At 45.5% G+C, this 20,953-nt stretch overlaps 1 protein-coding gene across 2 annotated transcripts in view; it reads right to left on the bottom strand.

Moving 5' to 3' along the window:
- CLNS1A (chloride nucleotide-sensitive channel 1A) overlaps positions 1-20,953 on the bottom strand; it is a 157,050-nt gene that overhangs the window by 110,006 nt on the left and 26,091 nt on the right. For both annotated transcript variants that reach the window (XM_086933894.1, XM_086933895.1), the window contains exon 4: positions 11,107-11,217. In XM_086933894.1, the coding sequence (XP_086790020.1) occupies positions 11,107-11,217 (111 nt within the window). The remainder of the gene's footprint in view (positions 1-11,106; positions 11,218-20,953) is intronic.

The raw sequence follows: 20,953 nt of genomic DNA on the forward strand, positions 1-20,953 counted from the left end.
GACCTACTTGCGGTGGGTCTAAAAGCTTTGTTGGCAATTCAACCCGGAACTGAAGGTACCACATCTATTTGGTTTCTGGCACAGCATACAAAACTTTAAGTTCGTCAATATAGAAGTAACATACCTTTTTAAATCATTGCTCCTGCCACTTGTGGAGCTCCTCACCTATATGGGATGGGTGAAGTCAGGATTGCTTATTTTTTGGAGGAGGGGAGTTGATCAGAAGTGGAAACCTCTCTCTACCACCACTTTATCTTTACACCGTTATGGTGGCTGTTGTTACTGGGGATGAATACAGACCCCAAGCTCTATTCCTTTCATTCCTTTTCAGTAGACATGGTACCTTTCCAAATATGGACTCTGCTATAATTCAAAACACCAATGTTTTTCAGTTTTGGACCGGCTCCACTCAACCATGCATCACTGCTGTGTGGCCTAGTAATATTGTACTACATTGCGAATGCTTAGCCCCCCTCTTCTGGATACAGCACCTTTCAGGCTATCCGCAGATTCTTTTCCACTGAGATATAGTTATTCACTTCCCCTTGAAGCTTTTTTTAATATAGATGGAAAGGGTGTAGTGAGGAGTGGAGTGTTTGAAACCTAATTATCTAAATATATCAATCCCGTGGTCCATGACTACGGTTTTCCAGTTGTAGCCTTCGGGTAGCCCTGGACAGATCAATTGAGCATTTGCAAGTTAAGAGAGAATTCTAATACTGCTAAGAAGCGTTTGAGCTCTGAGATGAAGTGACTGGGAGGGTGGTAAAGTGAAACCTGCACAAACTCTGGGTCGACTCAGTTTGTTTATATCTTCCCATATTATTATCCCAGTGATATTATTGTCCCATCTCACCTTCTCAGTTATCAGCTCGATGTGGAGTGTGAAAAGTAGGGAGAAAGGGGAGGCAGCCCTGCCATTTGCCTCTTCGAATAGGTTTGAGAGAACTGCATTTACCCTTGTTCTTACCTTGGCATTCGTATACACACGAAGTACACATTTGCACAATTTAGGACCAAATCTACACGGCCTGAGAGTTCTCTCTAGATATGGGCAGTGTACTTTGACAACTGCTTTTTTGTTGCATCAATTATCAGACATTGGTCATTCTTTAAGCATTATCCACAATATGAAGAGTGTGTTGTAGGTCATCACTGCAATTCCTTCTGGGGGAAAAACACACTTTTTGATTGTTTTGACCTGGTATGGGAGGCTGTATTAAACAAGGAGATTGGCCTCTAGGCAGAGCAACATATGGGCTTGCATTAATGTTACTGAGGATTCTATCAGAGTTTGTCATTTTTGCAAAATCAGCAACTCATTAAACAGTCGTGATGATCGGTGAGAGGGTGTGAAACTGTTTCACAGAAGAGTGGAGTATACCTACTATGGCTTTAGATTGGTTTGCTTTCAGTTACGGGATGCCCAATATCGACTACTAGAGTTTGATAGGATGATCAAATGCAGACATAGCCACTGCTTGACAGTTGTACCATTCTGCTGGTTCACTTTTGTGAGGACATATGCATGCACACGCAAACTGCAGCTTGAGGCCACCAACAAAAAAAAAGTGGTTCAGGAAGCAATGGAGGAGCTGTTGGAGGGAAGCAACAGGAAGCGAGGGGGTGATAACATTTTAAAAAGCGTGGTGTGGGAAGGGGAGAAAGAGCAACTCATTAGGGAAACAGCAACACGGAACGCGGTGGGCTGGAGGGAGGGAAGAACATGAGTAGTAGCTCAATATGGAGGATGAGAGAGTGTGTGTTTGGAGGAAGAAAGCAGCACCTGAGCGAGGGAGCAAGAAAATGCATGCACTCTCATGGAGTACTGATGAAAATTAGGAAAGAAAAAAGAAGTTCCCCAAATGTAAACATTGGAAAGATACAAGTTACCCAATTACAAAGTGATAAAGACGCAATGCTCCAGGGGAAGGATAAACTGAAGAGTCAGGACAATCAAGATCAACAAGGAAAGCCACTGAATAAAAAAGGTGTAGGAAGCTGGCTCTTTATAGAATATACTAAAAATAGGTATATCGTGAAAGAGTCCAGGTATTCCCTAACTAGTGGACAGGGGCTTGTTCTAGCAATCCCAAGGTTCCCTTTGTAGGAAGCTGCCTCTGTATATGGTATGCCACTAGGTGGTTATACCGTGCACGGAGTCCAGTGGTTCCCTAAAAGTGCACTGGGCTAAATGTGAAACCCAAAGTGCTCTCTTCGTGATAGAGGGGGCGAGCAGCCTTAGGCCTACCACAGAGGAGAGCAAGAAATTTATTTCACGAGATTGACCAATAATGCAGGGGAGGCTCCTCCACTAGGGCGGAGGAGCGTCGCCCCACTGCTTTCTTGCAGAGCGAGATGCAGAAACATAAAATGGTAAAACTACCTTTTTATGTTTCTGCTTCTCACACTGCGAGAAAGCAGAGGTTTTTGTTTGGGGAGGGTGGGATGGGGGCCGCGATTTGCTCTAGGACCGGGGAGGAGTGGCTTGCCCGCTGCGGAGGACGCTGACTATTTGGTTGACACTCCAGGGCTGACCAAGCCAGTTATGCGCACTGCCTTTTCTCCATGTAAGCTGCATGCAGCCTACATGGAGCAAATGGCCTCCCAATAGATGCCTAGCTGGTCCGCGCCCCTTTCAATCACAACGCTGCCATTGCATACACCACCGGCGGCACAGGGATGGTTGGGTACAAACCCAGCATTGGGCGCCCAATGCTTTTCAATTAGGATTTGGTTCTTGGCAAACAGACTGCAGGTTTTGCACTGGAGGTTGCAGTGTGGAGACCAATGACAGCAGAGGTAAGTGGATGTATAGGGGTCGTGGGGGCCCAATGATTCAGCTCACCAAGGAGCAGGGGCTTTGGGTACAGGGGTGCCTTTCAACATCGAAGTCTTCTTACCAGAGCCCATCGCCCCAATGGAAGCCTATGGATTCAAGCAGAAGCATTGTCAATGGGTCCAGAAGAGGTCAACCAATGTTGGACTCTAGGTCAGAATCGCTGGGGAGACTTCGCTGGACAGGTGAGCCACTCTGACGTAGGCCGTGGGTGTCAGGTGCAGAGTGGGCAAGAACTGCAGTTCCTGCTCGTTCCAAAGCCCTTGGAGTCTATTTCTTCTGGGCAGGTCTGCTGTCCATGGGAAATCGGAGTTTTTTTCAAAGGCAGCTGTTATCTCTGGGTTTTCAGGTGTTGCTGGCTGCAAGACAGGCTGCCTTTTGGTCACCAATTCTTCAAAGCTGCAGACAGGCCGGTAGAGCTGGGTCCAAGGTAGCCGTCGTCATCTTCAGGCTTCTTCACAGGGATGTCTTCTTAGGTCGTCGCAGATCTAGGTCTGGGGGGGGCCACCTAAATACTATATTTAGGGGGTGTTTATGGGAACAGTAGGTAGGGCCAATGGCACCTTACCTGGGGTGACTACACCCACTATTATGCTACGTTCCTGTGGGAGGGAGCATAGACCTAGCCCTGATTGGAGGAGTCCCCTCATATTCAAGATGGAGGGGATTGAAAAGAGTGCTTAACTTCGCCTACTCCAACTGAGGGGTGGAGTTGGCAAAGGTGGGAAAACCTCCTAGTCTTTCTAAGTTACCCTCCTGTTTTCCCACCCAAAGTGGGGGTGTAAACCGGGGGCTGCTATCTGCTGCTAGCAGCAGAGGCTGGAGGTTGCATTACAAAGGCGGCAAGGCTTTAAAGCTTCCCCTTCGAGCACTGGCCCATCCTGTTGGAGGAGGTGTGACAACTCTGGGACCAGAAACAATGCACATCCTGGGCAGAGAGCAGGGGACTCTCCACCCAGGGGTCATGTCTGTGTGTGGTAGGCCGTCTGTTCAGGGAACACTCAACAAGGTTGCAGTATAATGAAGGTATGGATCTAGTATTGTCTTTTTAGGGTGGTGGTCATTATGTGGGGTTAGAACAATCAATTCAAACGGATGTCTTTATCAGATATTATTTCGCTTGAATATGATGGAAACTCCGCATGCATTTTTGTAAAAATAGAACTGAAAACATAAAACAGTTGCCAAATATATAAGACTAACAGAGGCTTTATTTTAATCTAACAGCTACTTATTTATTTATTCAAAGTTTTATATAGCGCGGACAAGATCCTTACAGATATCAGAGCGCTTCACAATGGCAGGGTAGGGGCAGTAGGAAAGAACAGAGGTAATGGGAGCAATGTAGTAGTCACTAACATGAAAGGATAATAATAAAATAAAATACATAAAACATATCAATATACAGTCAGGTGAACAGGTAATAAAACGGCACAAGTCATGGATCCCATTACATAGGTGTTCAGGTACACCTTGGGTGTGTGGCATGGGAGCAATGTAGTAGTCACTAACATGAAAGGATAATAATAAAATAAAATACATAAAACATATCAATATACAGTCAGGTGAACAGGTAATAAAACGGCACAAGTCATGGATCCCATTACATAGGTGTTCAGGTACACCTTGGGTGTGTGGCAGGCTTATACCAGTGTTTTAGTATAGAGAGCGCACTAAGTGAGGGCATCGGGAGGGTGAATCAGTGACCCAATGTGTCTCATATATTGGTCGGTAGGTCGAAAGAAGCGTAGTAGTGTCACCATCAAGTAGAGGTATAATGCCAAAGGACAAGGTGAGCATTGATACAAGGCAATGTAGAGTCTCTGATCCACTACCTATAAGGTTCAGGAGATCTTGGCCAGAAGGATGGTTTTCACCTCTTTCTTGAAGAGTGCAGCGGAGGAGATACGCCTAGTTTCAGGCGGGAGCGCATTCCAGATCCTGGGTGCCATTCCTGAGAAGGAGCGCTTGTAGGTTTTCTCTTTCCTGAATCTACGGGGTTTCAGGAGTAGATTTTTTGAGCTTCTATTGGACCTCGAACCTCCTGATATGGAAAATTTTTGAGCGAGGTAGTTGGGTGCATTGTGGTGCACGGCCGCGTGTGTCATAACTGCAATTCTTAGTTGTATTCTGGCTTCAAACGGCAGCCATTTTAGGGACTTTAAATCTGGGGAAATATGCGAATGTTTTCTTGAGCCAGTAATGAGTCTTGCGGCAGCGTTCAGGGAGGCTCTTAAGGGTGCTGTTGGGGATAGCGGGAGTCCGCTGAGGGTCACAATTCCGTAGTCGATTTGAGGGATGACTAACGCTTGTACAGCAGTTCGGAAGTCTTCAGTCGGAAGGAAGGGTTTGATTTTCCTCAGTGTGTTTATTTGGAAATTAGCTGCTTTTGTGGCTTTGCTGATGTGTTGCTGCATGTTGAGCTTGGCGTCCAGTGTGATGCCTAGGGATTTCGCTGAGTCCACGATGGTGGGTTGGACATTGAGTGCTGTTAGGTTGTTGAGCCATGTTTGGGTGGTGGAAATTTTCGCCGGGGGTGAGATGAGAAGGAACTACACCTGACGAAGGGCGCAAAAAGGCCAGAAATGCATTGGGATATATTTTCAGCTGCGTGACAGGATTCAACCCACGTGATGCAGTAAAAGGCCTGGATTGGCATATCTGCCTCATTTGAAAAAATTAGGATGACGGACAGCTTATTGTGAACAGTTGAGATTGAATTATTATGGAATATTTTGAACAAATGCGAATAAACATGGATTTTTTTAAGAGAAGTTTCGCAAATTATTTTTTGAAACGCTGTGCAATTGGATATGTAGTATCTGGCCGCTGCAATGTTTTGAAGTCTCACACACGTGCTCTGAGGCGAGGCACGGCTCCAGTCGGCACGCAAGCTTGGAACAACAATAAACCTGGAGTAAACGGAGTAAAAACACCAGGTGCGTGGCCATTATATGTACACTCATCGAATAATTTCTTGCCTCACCTGGCAATTTGCACCCAACAGAAGAATGATGTATTGGTTGAACTTTAGAAGCCACTAAGCAAAATCATTACGAATGAGGCTGTCAATAAGGAAACAAAGCCACCTGTGAACGGTCCTCTTGGGACGGTGTTCAAAACAGTGGAGTACATTGCATACAAATTTTGGTCATTTATCTATACTAGAATAATAAAAGATGGGTTCATTTTGTACATATTTATCAGTTGGCACATGAGAATGTAGTTTAACGTTTTTTAGTTTCGTATGATTTTCGATAATACTTAGCTTGGGTTGAAAGGTTTCGCGCAGTGGAAAGTGGGCCATGTAGTTATGGTATAATCGAGGAAGGCAACTGGGATTCAGTGATGGGAGGCGGCCACGGGAGGGAGTGGTTTGGATGATGAGAGTAGGGAAGGATTTATGCACTAGAGAGAGCGAGTTACGCAGTTCTAATGGAAAACAGATGAAGGTAATTAGGACCATATGACAGATGGAGGTCACGCCCGGGGAAGAGTTTAAATTGCAAGCACGGGGAGGAGTTAGGTGATTGAACTTTCGTTCGGAGAAAGTAGGAGTTAGACAGGCAAGAAATGATAGTGGAGGAAGAACAGGTATTTGGCAGAGAACGTGGCTGGGGCCGGTTATAGCGCCTAACAGCGAAATGACATAGTTGGGACACTAGATACATAAATAAGGGTATTTTATTTGGGTGGGTTATTGGGTGGTAGGAGAGTCACATGTAGGGGGCATTCAGTATCAAGTAAATAGGGGGTTGAGCATTCGGTTATTAACGCGGGTACAGATGGAGGATGGATGTGGGGGAGGGTACCGCGTTCAGTGAATACTCGACAGGGTTGCAGTATAATAAAGTTATTGATGTAGTATTGTTTTTTTGGGGTGGTGGTTATTATGTGGGGTTAGAACAATCAATTCAAATGGATGTAATCCTCTTTATCAGTTATTTTTTTTGTAAAAATAGAACTGAAAACATAGAACAGTTGCCAAATATGTAAGACTAACAGAGGCTTTATTTTAATCTAACAGCTACCCCTGAAGAAGGGCGCTAAAGGGCCCAAAATGATTTGGGATATATTTTTAGCTGCGGGAAATGATTCAACCCACATGACGCAGTAAAAGGCCTGGATTGGCATAACTACCTCATTTGAAAAAATTGGGATGACGGACAGCCTTATTGTGAACAGTTGAGAAAAGGTTGAATTATTAAGGAAAAATTTGAACAAGTGCGAATAAACATGGATTTTTTTTTTAACAAGAGACGTTTTGCAACAATTTCGTTGAAACACTGTGCGATTGGATATGTTGTATCTGGCTGCTGCAATGTTTTGAAGCGACCTAAAGCCCCAGGATCGAAATGCTTTAATAAATCTCAAACTGGCATCAGTATGGATTTATTACAAGCAGCTGTTTGGTACCAAACACTTCTGGTTTCAGTTAAGTCATCATGGTGCTGAGTTGTCGAGTTTACAGCCCATGAATTCCTTTTGGCTTCCTTGGCACTTACAATTTTCAAGAATGGACTTAAGTATTGTAGGGGTATATCTGCTCATTCAGATATGCCCTTAACTGTGGTATAATGCACCCTGCCTTGGGGCTGCAAGACCTGCTAGAGGGGTGACTACCCTATACCTACAGGCAGTGCTAGCTGTCATGGCACCTAGGCAGGGTGCCATGTTGACTAACTAATTTTCCCCTCACTAGGGCATGAAAGCTGCAACAGCATTGGCATGGCCCTAGTGATCGGGGTCCCAGGGGACACTTCAGCTTCCAGGCCCTAGGTACTCAGGGTACTACTTATTAGGGACTTACAGGGGGCAGAAGTACCAATTGTGGGTAGGTTTTAGGGAGGAAGCACTGGTACAAGGGAACAAGTTGGCAGGGACCATGTGCACTACAATCAAAACATATCAAATACTAGGCAAAAAGTGTGGGCTAACCAGGTCAAAAGAGGCCCTTTCTCGCACTCTCCTAGGGGGCAGTATTGTCGAGCAGGCTCAGTCTTATCTGAGAGGAGTTAGACATCTGCAAAAACACACAATGGTCAATAAATGATGCACACAACTCAATAAGGAAATCCACACCAATTTATAAAAATAGCACGCATCTTTATATGTATATATTTAGGCACCAGAATCAATACGGCCAGGTAAGTACGTGTAGCAAAACAAATACTTTTACGTTTAAAAAGTAGACCCCTAGTTCATTTGTCATACGCTGCAATGCTATCCTATGGAAGGAAGAACAAGTACGGCAGACAAGTTGAGTACAGCGACTTACAGTACCAATCTCCTGGACTCAAGGAGAGTGTAGGGCAAGGTCCAAGGCAGCACCAGCAAGACACCAGCAGCGACATTAGGGCAGCCGGGTGCAAGATTGTAAAACAGCATCATCGTGTAAAGAAGTGCCAGGCTTGGACTGGGAGGCCAGTTGGACTGCACCAACAGGGGGGCTCAGGCCTAACGATGCGTTGGTACATGGGTACACCTTTGGTCCTCTTCTGCACGGGCCAGGGGTGACGGATGCAGAGGTGTCTTTAGGCATCAGATTTTCCTTTCAGGGAGCAAACGCAGTAGATGGGGCAGTCTAACAGAGGCTTCAGGTGACATCAGGGACTTCACAGTGGGCTCTGTCTCTGGAGGGCTGCAGAGGTGGGACCATGCTGGCACTGTTGTCCCACTTCAACTGGGGCTTGGAGCGCCGAGCGCAATGGTGTTCTTTGGTGTCGGATTTCGTGATCTTGGAGTTCTCACAGTCTATTTGGGTGCCTTCAGGATGCAGGGGAGCAGCTCTGATGCTTCACTGGAGTTCTTGGTTGATGTGCTGGCAGGTCTCCCAGGCTTTGGAGAGACAGCAGCTGCAGGACAAGACATCTTTTGGTGCAATGGTCATAGTCCGCAAGCAGGCTGGCAGGGTTGGCGCCAAGTCAGTTGCTGTGTCTTCTGTTCTTGCTTGTTGCGCATCTCCATGCTAGGTCTTCTTCTTTGAGGTCAGCAGGCTCTGATTTTCTGGTGCCAGGGGCTCCCCTAAATACTGAATTTAGGGGTGTTAGGGGAGTGTAGTGTAGTAGCCAATGGGCTACCTACCCCTGAAGTTACTAGGTACCCTATATGATTCCTTCATGCAGGAAGTAGGCATAACCATGTCCCGGAGTTCTTACATGCATCATCACTAAGACGACCAACTCTGGAAGGTCATGTCCACTTCAGGTTACACTACCTTAGGGGTGGTTCTAGCCTGGGGATGGGTACGCCTACCTGACTAGCTAATTCTACTGCCTGTCTAGGTGCCAAAGGGCACCTAGACAAGGTGGGGGAGGGAGCCAGCACATGGGCATATTTGCTCATGCAGATATAGCCTTACATAATATTAGGCATCCGGCCTTAGGGCTGTAAGGCCTGCTTTAGGGGTGACTTACAAATACTACATGCAGTGTTAAGGGACAGGGCACACAGGGAGGGGTTATCTCACATTTTCACTTTTGCCTGCACATAAACACGCATCCTGCAGTTGCTGTCTTGCATGTGTTTGGTGAGGGGTCTCTTAGGGTTTCACTATGTGCGCTGCAGCCCTTAGGGACCCTCTTTACTACATCAGGCCCTAGGTACCTGGGGTACCATTTACTAGAGACTTATAGAGACTGATAAAGGTATTGGCAATTGGGGAAAACAACTGTACAGTTTTGGGAAAGAGATATGACACTGGGGGCCTGGTTAGCAGGGACCAAGTGCACTTCCAGTCGAAATCTTATCAAATAGCAGGCAGAAAGTGGGGTAACAATGTAACAAAATTGCTTGGGATGAATTATATGATCGTATAGGTCCAGCGCTTTCCAGATTTAAATTCATCCAGCTGGAAAGCTGGGGGAGGGCTCAGGGGTGTAAAGACGTACACTTTGGGAAGTCAAGTTACCTGGAGCAGTTGCTAGTGGAAAGACCTAGGGGAGGCAAGGAGGTGGCCTGTTGGTATTGGCAGCTGCAGGAGGAAATTGACGGGGACTTTACCCTCCCAGATGAACTGTGGGGAGAGGCGACTGGCTTTCAGTGTGAGGAGGTATGGTTAAGATCTTTTGCGCTCCTCTATAAAGTTGTGAAGCCATCATGGTTAAGACGCAACCACCTGTTTACAGCCCATCGGGCATATATAACACCGTTGAGACTTTCCAAATTTCTCCCAGACAAGAAATGTAATAAATGCAATCTATTGGAAGCATCGGACATTCATATGTTCATGGACTGCCCTGACATCGGTAGGTTCTGGGAGGAAGTGATGTCTACCCGGAACTCTATCCTGAATACATCATTAGTAATTTCATTGCCACTTATCTTTGGCTTGGAGGACAGCATCACCGGCAGGGCTAGATCTTTTTTGTTCTATGCCATTTTGTTGGCTAGAAGGCAGATTTGTATACAGTGGGTTGAAAAAATTGCTCCATCATATTCAGGTTGGCTCACGTCCCTATATGAAGTATCAAAGGTGGACATGGCTAGAGCTTGCAATAAACGTAACCTGGCCTTTTGGGATCTGCTGACACAATGGAGATAGTGTTCCGGGGTTTTTTTTTTCGTTTTTTTTTTCTTTTCCCCGGGTCCTAGGATTATGCCATCAACACTCCTTGGACCGGGTCTGGCCTCGTTACGGTTTTTGGTCCTATAGGTTGAAATATACCTAGATGGAGTCAGCCCAAGATCTTAAAACCCCTCTTCTTCTTGGGACCTCTCTGCCACCAGGAAAGTATTCTCGAGTTCTGGCGCCAGAGATGGGCAAGACTATCTTCGCTCCGCCTCTTGGTCAGGGACATGCAAGGTGGTTGGTATTTCCTAAGTAAGGGGCAAGGCAACTGAGGACAAAAAAAACAACAACAAAAATTGCCACTTCCCTACAAAAGGCAAGCAAATAAGAGTGACAAAAACGGCAACTAATTATAAGAATTGGGGTGGGCCAAGACCATTACGTTTTTGGCATAGTCGGAGAAAAGCATTTGGTTGTATTGTAGCTAAAAGCTGCCTGGTAGGAGAGTCTTTAAATTAGAGCTTTGCAGGTCAGGTTTTGATTGGCCACAAGGAGGCTACATTTGCTCCTGGTTCAGAAGAACATCAGATGGATGATCAGTTAGTACATTAGAAAGTCTCCCTGCTTTTTCCTTCCCACAAACAAAACTGCTACTGTAAGATTACCTATGCAAGCACATTGACCATGCCACAGTTTAAGTCAGTTCAACTGTGCAATAAATATGTACTTGTACAAAGAAAACAATCTCTTCACAAACCGTGTGCCTCTACATCATACTCTTCTCCTTCAAAATCATCATCAGAATCTTCATCGTCCGGGTCTGGATGCAGAGCCTGACATTCACACATGGCGGAAAACATAGCTTCCACTGACAAAACAAAGAAAAGGTACACAAGACCCAGTCAGCAGTGATTCAAGCAAACAACTAAGTACAAAACAATATTAGCGCAGAGATGTACTTGTGTATTATTATTTTTTCAACAGTGAAAGCGTCACACCCACCCATCAATTTGAGCTTTTTGGCAAGAGTTAGTTTCAGAAACAATATATAATAGAGAGTTTTCATTAGATCTAATAGGGTTGGAAATGCTACACTGGGGAGACCCTGCAATTGTGACCTCATTTAAATGTATTAACGGGTAAGCCTTCTTCCACAATCATGTGTGAGGCAATTAGATTCACTCTGGCCCTTTTGGTTCCATGCCCGTAAACATGAGAGCACAGATGTCCTACCCCCTTCCTGCAATTGTAATTATTTAACGTTGCACGGAGAGGAATTGACACAGACTGTGGCGAAAGAAGTTAGAGCAAAGCCAACCCATCCCCAAAGTAGATGAAGGCTATGGGGCGCCGCAGGGTAGAGGTTAAGGGCTCTAGGATCTCTTGATTAGCATCATCCTGTCCACCTCTGCCATTTTGAAGGTGCAGCAACTGCTACTCCTCTACTTATGAAAAGGAGCACGAAATACCGTGAGACGTTACAGAAATATAAGCTTGATGGACAACTGTACTCATGTTAGTGGCATGTTCAGAGTGCTCATAGGCACCTACAACACTGACAAAACATTTTAAAATTGTAAGCGGTTACGCCCTCCCAACTTCCTCCACCATCTTCTCCTTACCCAACACACGTATATAGTATATAATCAAAGAAGTTTGTATCTCAAGGTCGGGGTAAGGAGCAGTCCGATGTGATGGTCTGAAAGCATAATACCTTTGGATGCAAAGTTAAGTCTGGTGTGCCCCAAGTGGGATTTGGTGAATCTATTGCAAGCAAGAAACATTCTGCACACAACCAACTGCAGAAGACTCTGTGGGAATCCACGACAGAGTGCGCTTGTACACACCTGACATCGAAGGGTGAGGCCAGAGGTGAATGCAGGGAGGTAAACACAAGAGGGAACAATAAGACTTCTCCTCTGTTAACTGTGACTACATTTCCAGAGAGAACCCCACAGACATTATTAGATCATTCAAGGCAGACACTGGGTAAATATCCTAACAGAAGTGCAGGCTTTCAGAAAAACAAAATAATTAAGCTTAGCGAGGCATCAAGCTGAAGAAACCTTATGTTATGGCAGAGTTGACAACAATAAAAAAGCACTGCAAGATATTCAGCAAGAATTTCAGTGGCTCAAACTCATACTTCGGGATTAAATTATCTTGCCCACTAGCCTGGATCACTTAACTTTAAAAAGCCCAAGGATGTACAATCTAAACATGTAAAGACCAATCCACAGATGTCTCAGACCTATTAAGGTATTTGCCCAGATTGCTCCTGGCCTCCACAAGCAGGCTAAAGAGATCAACAGCGGCAATATAAACAATGCATCAGGTCTATCCTGTGTAGCCAGACAGTAGCATCAGTGTGAGCCTTCCTGACAGGGGTTGACAAAATAACCTTTTTGAAGGGTAGGAAACCGGATTTTAAATATTAAATAAGCCACCCCACCCATAAGCACATCTTACGTCCCACAAAGTAGGGTGTTCAATAATTTAGTGTGGAACATGTATGACATTACAAATGGCATGTTCCTCCCGTGACTAGGCAGCCTAAAACATGGTAGCTGGTCAGGATGTTATGGTGTAAAGGAAAAGTCAAAGTATATATTATACACTAAAATCTTTAAGTGTTCACATGTACCAGCTACAGTCTCCATTCAAAGACTTATTTTATATTTTTTACAACTTCAAACTAATGATGAAGGCAGATTTTATTAAATATATTGGAAATGTAACTTTTCAAACATTACCTTTACCATTACTGAAGTCACTGGTGGCGAATTCTTATGAGCTCTTCAGCAACTGCCTCGCCTGTATTTGGCCTGAATTAGGAGTGAAAGTTGCCGCCAGAGCAGAGACAATGGCCTGGGAGAGGGGAGGCATTTTCTTACCCTTACACGAAGACCAGTTGAGATGGGCCAAGGAACTTCATTTACTTTTGACAGGGCCAGTCCTGTCAGAAGTAAACATGTGTCCCCATTCTCAGGCAGGTACCAAAGGCAGGCGGGAGGGAAGCTACCCCAAGAATCAGTTTTCAATGGCCACAGAGGAAGTAACAGTTCATTACCCTGGCCACACCTCTTGGTGGTCTCAATTACTTTACACAAGGGGAGTAGGGTTTCCTCACCTTGGATTTGAGAGTGAGGACACTGTGGTATTGTTTGCAGTAGGGCAAGCAGGAATTGTTGAAAAAGTGTTAGGGTTACCCCTGGAACTGTTACCTAACTAGGTGGTAGTAGGCATACATGTGGCACCCCCAAGGTACCATTCTCAGAACACTTACTGGACCAGTGGAAGATCTTTGACTTTAGGGAAGCCCTGAAGAACTGTTAGATGGGTCTCTTGTACCCCGGACAAAGGTGGGTCCCAAGGGTCAGTTGGCTTGGCAGCTACAGGGACACAAGCTACAAGAGACCTTTTTCCTGAAGTATCCAGCGACTACTGGGCCTGGATGGCATTTTGCTGTTGGCCTCTGCCTGGGGTCCCACTGTCGATGCAGCCTAGAAAGTCCCCTCACTAGTGGGGTTCAGGTCCTTATCTTCCTCTTAGTTTGCTGATGCCCTCGTAGCCTTGCCATCCTAGCAGCTCTGCACTCCATACCACTTGAGTCACCAGGAACTCATTCAGTTCAGGTGGGTGAGCTTGAACATTTGCAGAAGCCCCTTTATTTGAGTTGGGCAGGCACCCACTCTACCAGCAGTGAGGTTATCCTCTTCTCAGCTACAAAGAGTCCATTCTCCTTAAGTACCATCCTGCTTTCAATCAGCTGGCAGGGATGGGCAGATTCTGAGGAATCACATCTGATGGGGCCATCTACAAGACTCAGATCATGATGTCTCTATTCCAGCTTTGCTGCACGTGCTAGGAAGCTTTGGGCTAGTGTTTGAAATTTTGACTTTGACTTTAAACTCCAAGATACTAAAGTTAGTTAACCCTAGACCAGGATATAATATAAAAAATACAGAACCCCAACCCCACCTGCCTTGCCCCTCTTACGTGGAGGTCCCGCTCACCTCAAGCAACAAGGATGGAGAATATGAAGTAATCTGGGCATCTCTGGAGAGGACAGTACTACCTCATATAACATTAATGTTGTGTTTACTTTTCTTGCTCCAGGTATTGCCCCTCGTTTTTCCCCATAATGTAATATATATATATATATATATATATATATATATATATATATATATATATATTCCGCTCCGTGGGGTTGTCCAAGAAACGGGTAGCACTCGAGCCTGCGTGAGCCTTCCCCAAGGCATTAGTTGGTATGGTCAGGAGTGATGTTTGGGGGCTCATGTTAGAGCCTTTGGAACGAGCAGTAATTTGAAAGTGCATCCATCCAGGATAATATGGACTACATCTCCCACAAGCACTTGCTTGGTTTAATAAAGGGAGATGGTAGACGTCGTGCACTTTACTGCTGGCCGCCCCTGATGAGGAAAATAATTTCCGAAACGCGTCGGGCCTATTACAAGCACGCAACTGCCCATACCAGCTAACGCCTTGGGGAAGGCGCACGCAGGCTCGAGTGCTACCCGCTTTTTGGACAACCCCACGGAGCGAAATGTATTAGCGGCGGTCCTGCCGCTGGGTAGCATCACCCCGAAGAAACGGGGGCCACGAGACCCTCTATCCAAGGAGTCTCACATGTGGAGCTGCGCGATGGATGAGGACAGGAGTGATGTTTGGGGGCTCATGTTAGAGCCTTTGGAACGAGCAGTAATTTGAAAGTGCATCCATCCAGGATAATATGGACTACATCTCCCACAAGCACTTGCTTGGTTTAATAAAGGGAGATGGTAGACTTCGTGCACTTTACTGCTGGCCACTGATGAGGAAAATAATTTCCGAAACGCGTCGGGCCTATTATAAGCACGCAACTGCCCATACCAGCTAACGCCTTGGGGAAGGCGCACGCAGGCTCGAGTGCTACCCGCTTTTTGGACAACCCCACGGAGCGGAATATATATATATATATATATATATATATATATATATATATATATATATATATTCCAACCGGAAAGTTTGTGCAACGCCTTCACACAAAACCCAGTGCACAGACGCGTTTCGGGCGCGAACGCCCTTGCTTACTGTCAGCGGGTAAGCGGTTTACAATCCATTTAAATAATACATTCCTTAATTGTTTCATCGCGCCAAAACCTCCTCATGAGGTCAAGTGACATAGACAGAGGACTACAATGAAAATTAGGTGCTGATGCACCTTGCAGTTAGTTCGGCCATTTTGGAATGGTAACCCAATGTGAATAATCAAAACATGTCATTGCTGTTCAGTGCTTAATGTGATAACAATTCGTAAGAATCGAAAAATGCTATTAAGAACAAGGGTATAATTGAAAGGAAATATCTGATTTAAAGTGCAAATGCATAAATACTATAACTGTGCAAATATAGCATGTGCAAATACGCAAGATTTTTTTCTGTGCAAATACGCAACATATTATCTGTACAAATACGATTACAAACAATTATTATAATTTCATTTGTGTACACAATTTTAAAATCAATTCCTTCCAATATACTGATAGTACCCTTGTTGATAGTTATCATAATTTTTTGAAAAAAAGAGAGATTCCATTGGTTATCACACTTCAGCAATACTTGACATATTAAGACTTCTACTGTTGCAATATTATCACTTGACCCGTGGAATTGAGATTGGAGATCAATGCTTTGGCTTAATAAATATTGGACATCTTAAGAAAAATGTATTACCATACCGCTTTAGAAAATTAAAAGAAAATTAATGAAGGTGAGGGAGTGCTGAGATGTCCTACTTGGATAAACTGGAAGACATCAAGGGGTATGGGAAACAAAACTAATTAACTAAACCATTTCAGTTACATTAAAATATGCTACCGCATAAGGTTCCAATTTTACCCACATGTGAAAACAGGATGGTACATACACTATAGCGTTCAGCAAATATTGTCCACGGCTTTACATAAGGGGCAGCCAGAATGTATCTATTGAATAGCCCAAATGACCTACAGTGTGAAACAAATTTCATAATTCAAAGAAAGGTGCTCAAGTCTTCTCCCATGTTCAAACCTCCCGGGATCTTGGTATTGAGGCGAACTATGTACAGGGACTCCATCTGTCTTAATTGTTTCTCATAGTCCCCACCTTTCTTGTTCGTTCTAACCGCATCTATTACAAAATAGCTCAGATGGGATAGATTTCTATTGTGAAATTGATCAAAATGGCGAGCTACTGGATAGGTCTTGTCACAGTTCACTATCGCCCTCAGGTGCTGTAGGATACGTTGGTGCACAGGTAGTTTCGTGCTACCAACGTATCTGAGATTGCACGAGCACGTGAGTACATATACTGCTAACTCAGTTTTGCAAGTATAGTGGGCTTTTATATTGATGGGTTTGCTGTCAAATGGTGTCGTGTATGATCTTGTGTTGGTGCCAAATTTGCACGCTCTACACGATATACATCGGAAGAAACCCTTCCGAGGTGACAACCAATCATCTTTATTTGTTGCTTCAGGTGAACTGGAGACTAAAGCATTTCTCATGCTATATGCTCGCCTGTAGGTCACTTCAGGTTTCTTGGGCATAATCTCTTTCAGTATAGGATCAGTGAGTATAACTGACCACTGACCTCTAATCAATTTGGAAATTTGATTGGCCTGCCGACTGAAACCAGTTATCAATCTTAAGGCATTGCTGTTGTCTTTACAGTTTTCAGTTATTGGCACAACATTGGACGGGGCCTGCAGGAGACTTGTTCTGTCTAGTTTGTTGGCATTATTCATCGCTATTATGAGGGCACTGGACTTGTAACCCCTAGCTTCCAACCTTCTCATAGCTTCCTTTTGGTGGAAATCCCTTTGTTCTAATGAACTACACGTCCTATGTATTCTAAGGAACTCCCCATAGGGGATGGATCTGATAGTGTGACCCGGGTGAAAGCTATGAGCGTGCAGTATAGTGTTGCCCGCTGTGCTTTTTCTGTACAGGCTTGTTGTTATAATGCCATTGACTATACTCACTTGCACATCTAGAAAGCTGATGTTGGTGTTGCTAATGTCAGCACTAAAGATAAGGTTGGAATCATTAACATTGATAGTATTAACAAAACTCTCCGCCTCTTCTCTGCTCCCTCTCCAAATGATAAAAATATCATCAATGTACCTCATGTACTTTACAATATTTTCTTGCCAAATAGTGGAGTGTTGTGTCCTGAGGACATGCTCCTCCCACCACCCCACGTGGAGCCCCGCGTAGGTGGGAGAGAAACATGCCCCCATAGCCACACCTCGTAATTGTTTGAACATTTTGTCATCAAATAAGAAAATATTGTTGTTGAGGCATCGTTCAACCATAGACAAAAGCATTGCATTGTGTTTATGTAGTTCAACTGGTCTCTTGCCTAGAAAGTATTTCAAAGCCTTGAGTCCATCTTGATGTGATATGCTAGTGTAAAGGCTAGCAATGTCCATGGTGATCAACAGGAAATCTGAGGACCACTTACACTGTTCCAAATTTCTCAAAAAATCTGTGCTGTCCCTGATATATGCTGGTAGGGTGGTCACAAAATCTTGCAAGTAATGATCAATGTATTTCGAGGTGTTTTCGAACAAGCTATGGATAGCTGATACTATGGGTCTTCCAGGTACCGGTCTAACCCCTTTGTGGACCTTTGGGATGAAATATATGTTCGGTATAACAGGATGTTCATTATACAAATATTTCATTTCGTCCTTGGTTAAAAGGCCATCCCTTTTCCACCCATTTAATTCTTTCCAGTATGCTGCTTGGATGTTCTTTACTGTTCTCAGATCACATGGCTCGTAACATGCTGTGTCCTGCCGCTGGGTAGCATCACCCCAAAGAAACGGGGGCCACGAGACCCTCTATCCAAGGAGTCTCACATGTGGAGCTGCGCGATGGATGAGGACGGGAGTGATGTTTGGGGGCTCATGTTAGAGCCTTTGGAACGAGCAGTAATTTGAAAGTGCATCCATCCAGGATAATATGGACTACATCTCCCACAAGCACTTGCTTGGTTTAATAAAGGGAGATGGTAGACGTCGTGCACTTTACTGCTGGCCCCTGATGAGGAAAATAATTTCCGAAACGCGTCGGGCCTATTACAAGCACGCAACTGCCCTTACCAGCTAACGCCTTGGGGAAGGCGCACGCAGGCTCGAGTGCTACCCGCTTTTTGGACAACCCCACGGAGCGGAATGTATTAGCTGCGGTCCTGCCGCTGGGTAGCATCACCCCGAAGAAACGGGGGCCACGAGACCCTCTATCCAAGGAGTCTCACATGTGGAGCTGCGCGATGGATGAGGACAGGAGTGATGTTTGGGGGCTCATGTTAGAGCCTTTGGAACGAGCAGTAATTTGAAAGTGCATCCATCCAGGATAATATGGACTACATCTCCCACAAGCACTTGTTCGGTTTAATAAAGGGAGATGGTAGACGTCGTGCACTTTACTGCTGGCCACTGATGAGGAAAATAATTTCCGAAACGCGTCGGGCCTATTATAAGCACGCAACTGCCCATACCAGCTAACGCCTTGGGGAAGGCGCACGCAGGCTCGAGTGCTACCCGCTTTTTGGACAACCCCACGGAGCGGAATATATGAATATATATATATATATATATATATATATATATATATATATATATGCACACCAATCCCACTCCAAAAAGAAACGGGTCCGACACATGCTCAGTGGCACAAAGGATTTATTGGAAGGTTTCCCAGTGCAAAGTCTTTCGTGATCGTGAATTTGAGGGCAGACGCGTTTCAGTCTTACGACTTTCCTCAGTGCCCGCTTCACCTGGATACAGTTCTGCTTAGGGGCTCGTTTTTAAGGTAGATGGAGCTTCCCTAATTGGAGCAGGAAACTCATGGCCCCGCCTCCCACAACTTGTCACTCCACCTCTCCGGCTGCGATCCATCTCGGGTTTTGGTGTCCCACGCTGTGAATGCAGACACAGTGATCTGCTACAACAAACACACAGTGGTGTCCCATTACTGGCTGCGTGTTCCACTTCGCCTCCGACAGTCTCAGCAGGGCTCAATGCTGTTGTATCCATTTTGTGCCACGTCAAACAGCATACTGCTGCTTCTTCACTCCCCAACCGGTCTCTAACTCAGGTGAGTATCTCCGACCTACTGGGGGGGCGTCGCGCTATGTCCTCCAAACATTACTCCCAATCCGCTGCAAGCTGTGCGCGAAGCTCCTGACCGTGAAGGCGTGTCGGCAAATCGGTGCTTGCTCCCGACAAATATGCACACCAATCCCACTCCAAAAAGAAACGGGTCCGACACATGCTCAGTGGCACAAAGGATTTATTGGAAGGTTTCCCAGTGCAAAGTCTTTCGTGATCGTGAATTTGAGGGCAGACGCGTTTCAGTCTTACGACTTTCCTCAGTGCCCGCTTCACCTGGATACAGTTCTGCTTAGGGGCTCGTTTTTAAGGTAGATGGAGCTTCCCTAATTGGAGCAGGAAACTCATGGCCCCGCCTCCCACAACTTGTCACTCCACCTCTCCGGCTGCGATCCATCTCGGGTTTTGGTGTCCCACGCTGTGAATGCAGACACAGTGATCTGCTACAACAAACACACAGTGGTGTCCCATTACTGGCTGCGTGTTCCACTTCGCCTCCGACAGTCTCAGCAGGGCTCAATGCTGTTGTATCCATTTTGTGCCACGTCAAACAGCATACTGCTGCTTCTTCACTCCCCAACCGGTCTCTAACTCAGGTGAGTATCTCCGACCTACTGGGGGGGCGTCGCGCTATGTCCTCCAAACATTACTCCCAATCCGCTGCAAGCTGTGCGCGAAGCTCCTGACCGTGAAGGCGTGTCGGCAAATCGGTGCTTGCTCCCGACAAATATGCACACCAATCCCACTCCAAAAAGAAACGGGTCCGACACATGCTCAGTGGCACAAAGGATTTATTGGAAGGTTTCCCAGTGCAAAGTCTTTCGTGATCGTGAATTTGAGGGCAGACGCGTTTCAGTCTTACGACTTTCCTCAGTGCCCGCTTCACCTGGATACAGTTCTGCTTAGGGGCTCGTTTTTAAGGTAGATGGAGCTTCCCTAATTGGAGCAGGAAACTCATGGCCCCGCCTCCCACAACTTGTCACTCCACCTCTCCGGCTGCGATCCATCTCGGGTTTTGGTGTCCCACGCTGTGAATGCAGACACAGTGATCTGCTACAACAAACACACAGTGGTGTCCCATTACTGGCTGCGTGTTCCACATACATACATACATACATATATACACACACACACACACTATTCCCTTTCACGAGAGGAGACTTTATACAACATGGGAGGAAACTGGGAACCACACAAATGACTACACCCTGGACTCCCTGGACTCCCTCGGTCCACAGTTTTAAAAAGTTCTGGGGTTGGTAGTTTTTACTGGGGTAGAGGATGTAGCCTTTCGGCTACAGAAGTTGGCCTCGAAGCTAGTAAACCGGGTACGAGTCTCAGCATTGACGCTAAACATCCTGTGATTCTGGGCCAATCACGTAATCTCCCCATGCCTAACAAAAATGAATGTGTCCATCCATAACAAAACTGGTGCTCA

The sequence above is a fragment of the Lissotriton vulgaris genome, chromosome 8, assembly GCF_964263255.1.
Source record: "Lissotriton vulgaris chromosome 8, aLisVul1.2, whole genome shotgun sequence".
In the NCBI taxonomy this organism is placed as follows: domain Eukaryota; kingdom Metazoa; phylum Chordata; class Amphibia; order Caudata; family Salamandridae; genus Lissotriton; species Lissotriton vulgaris.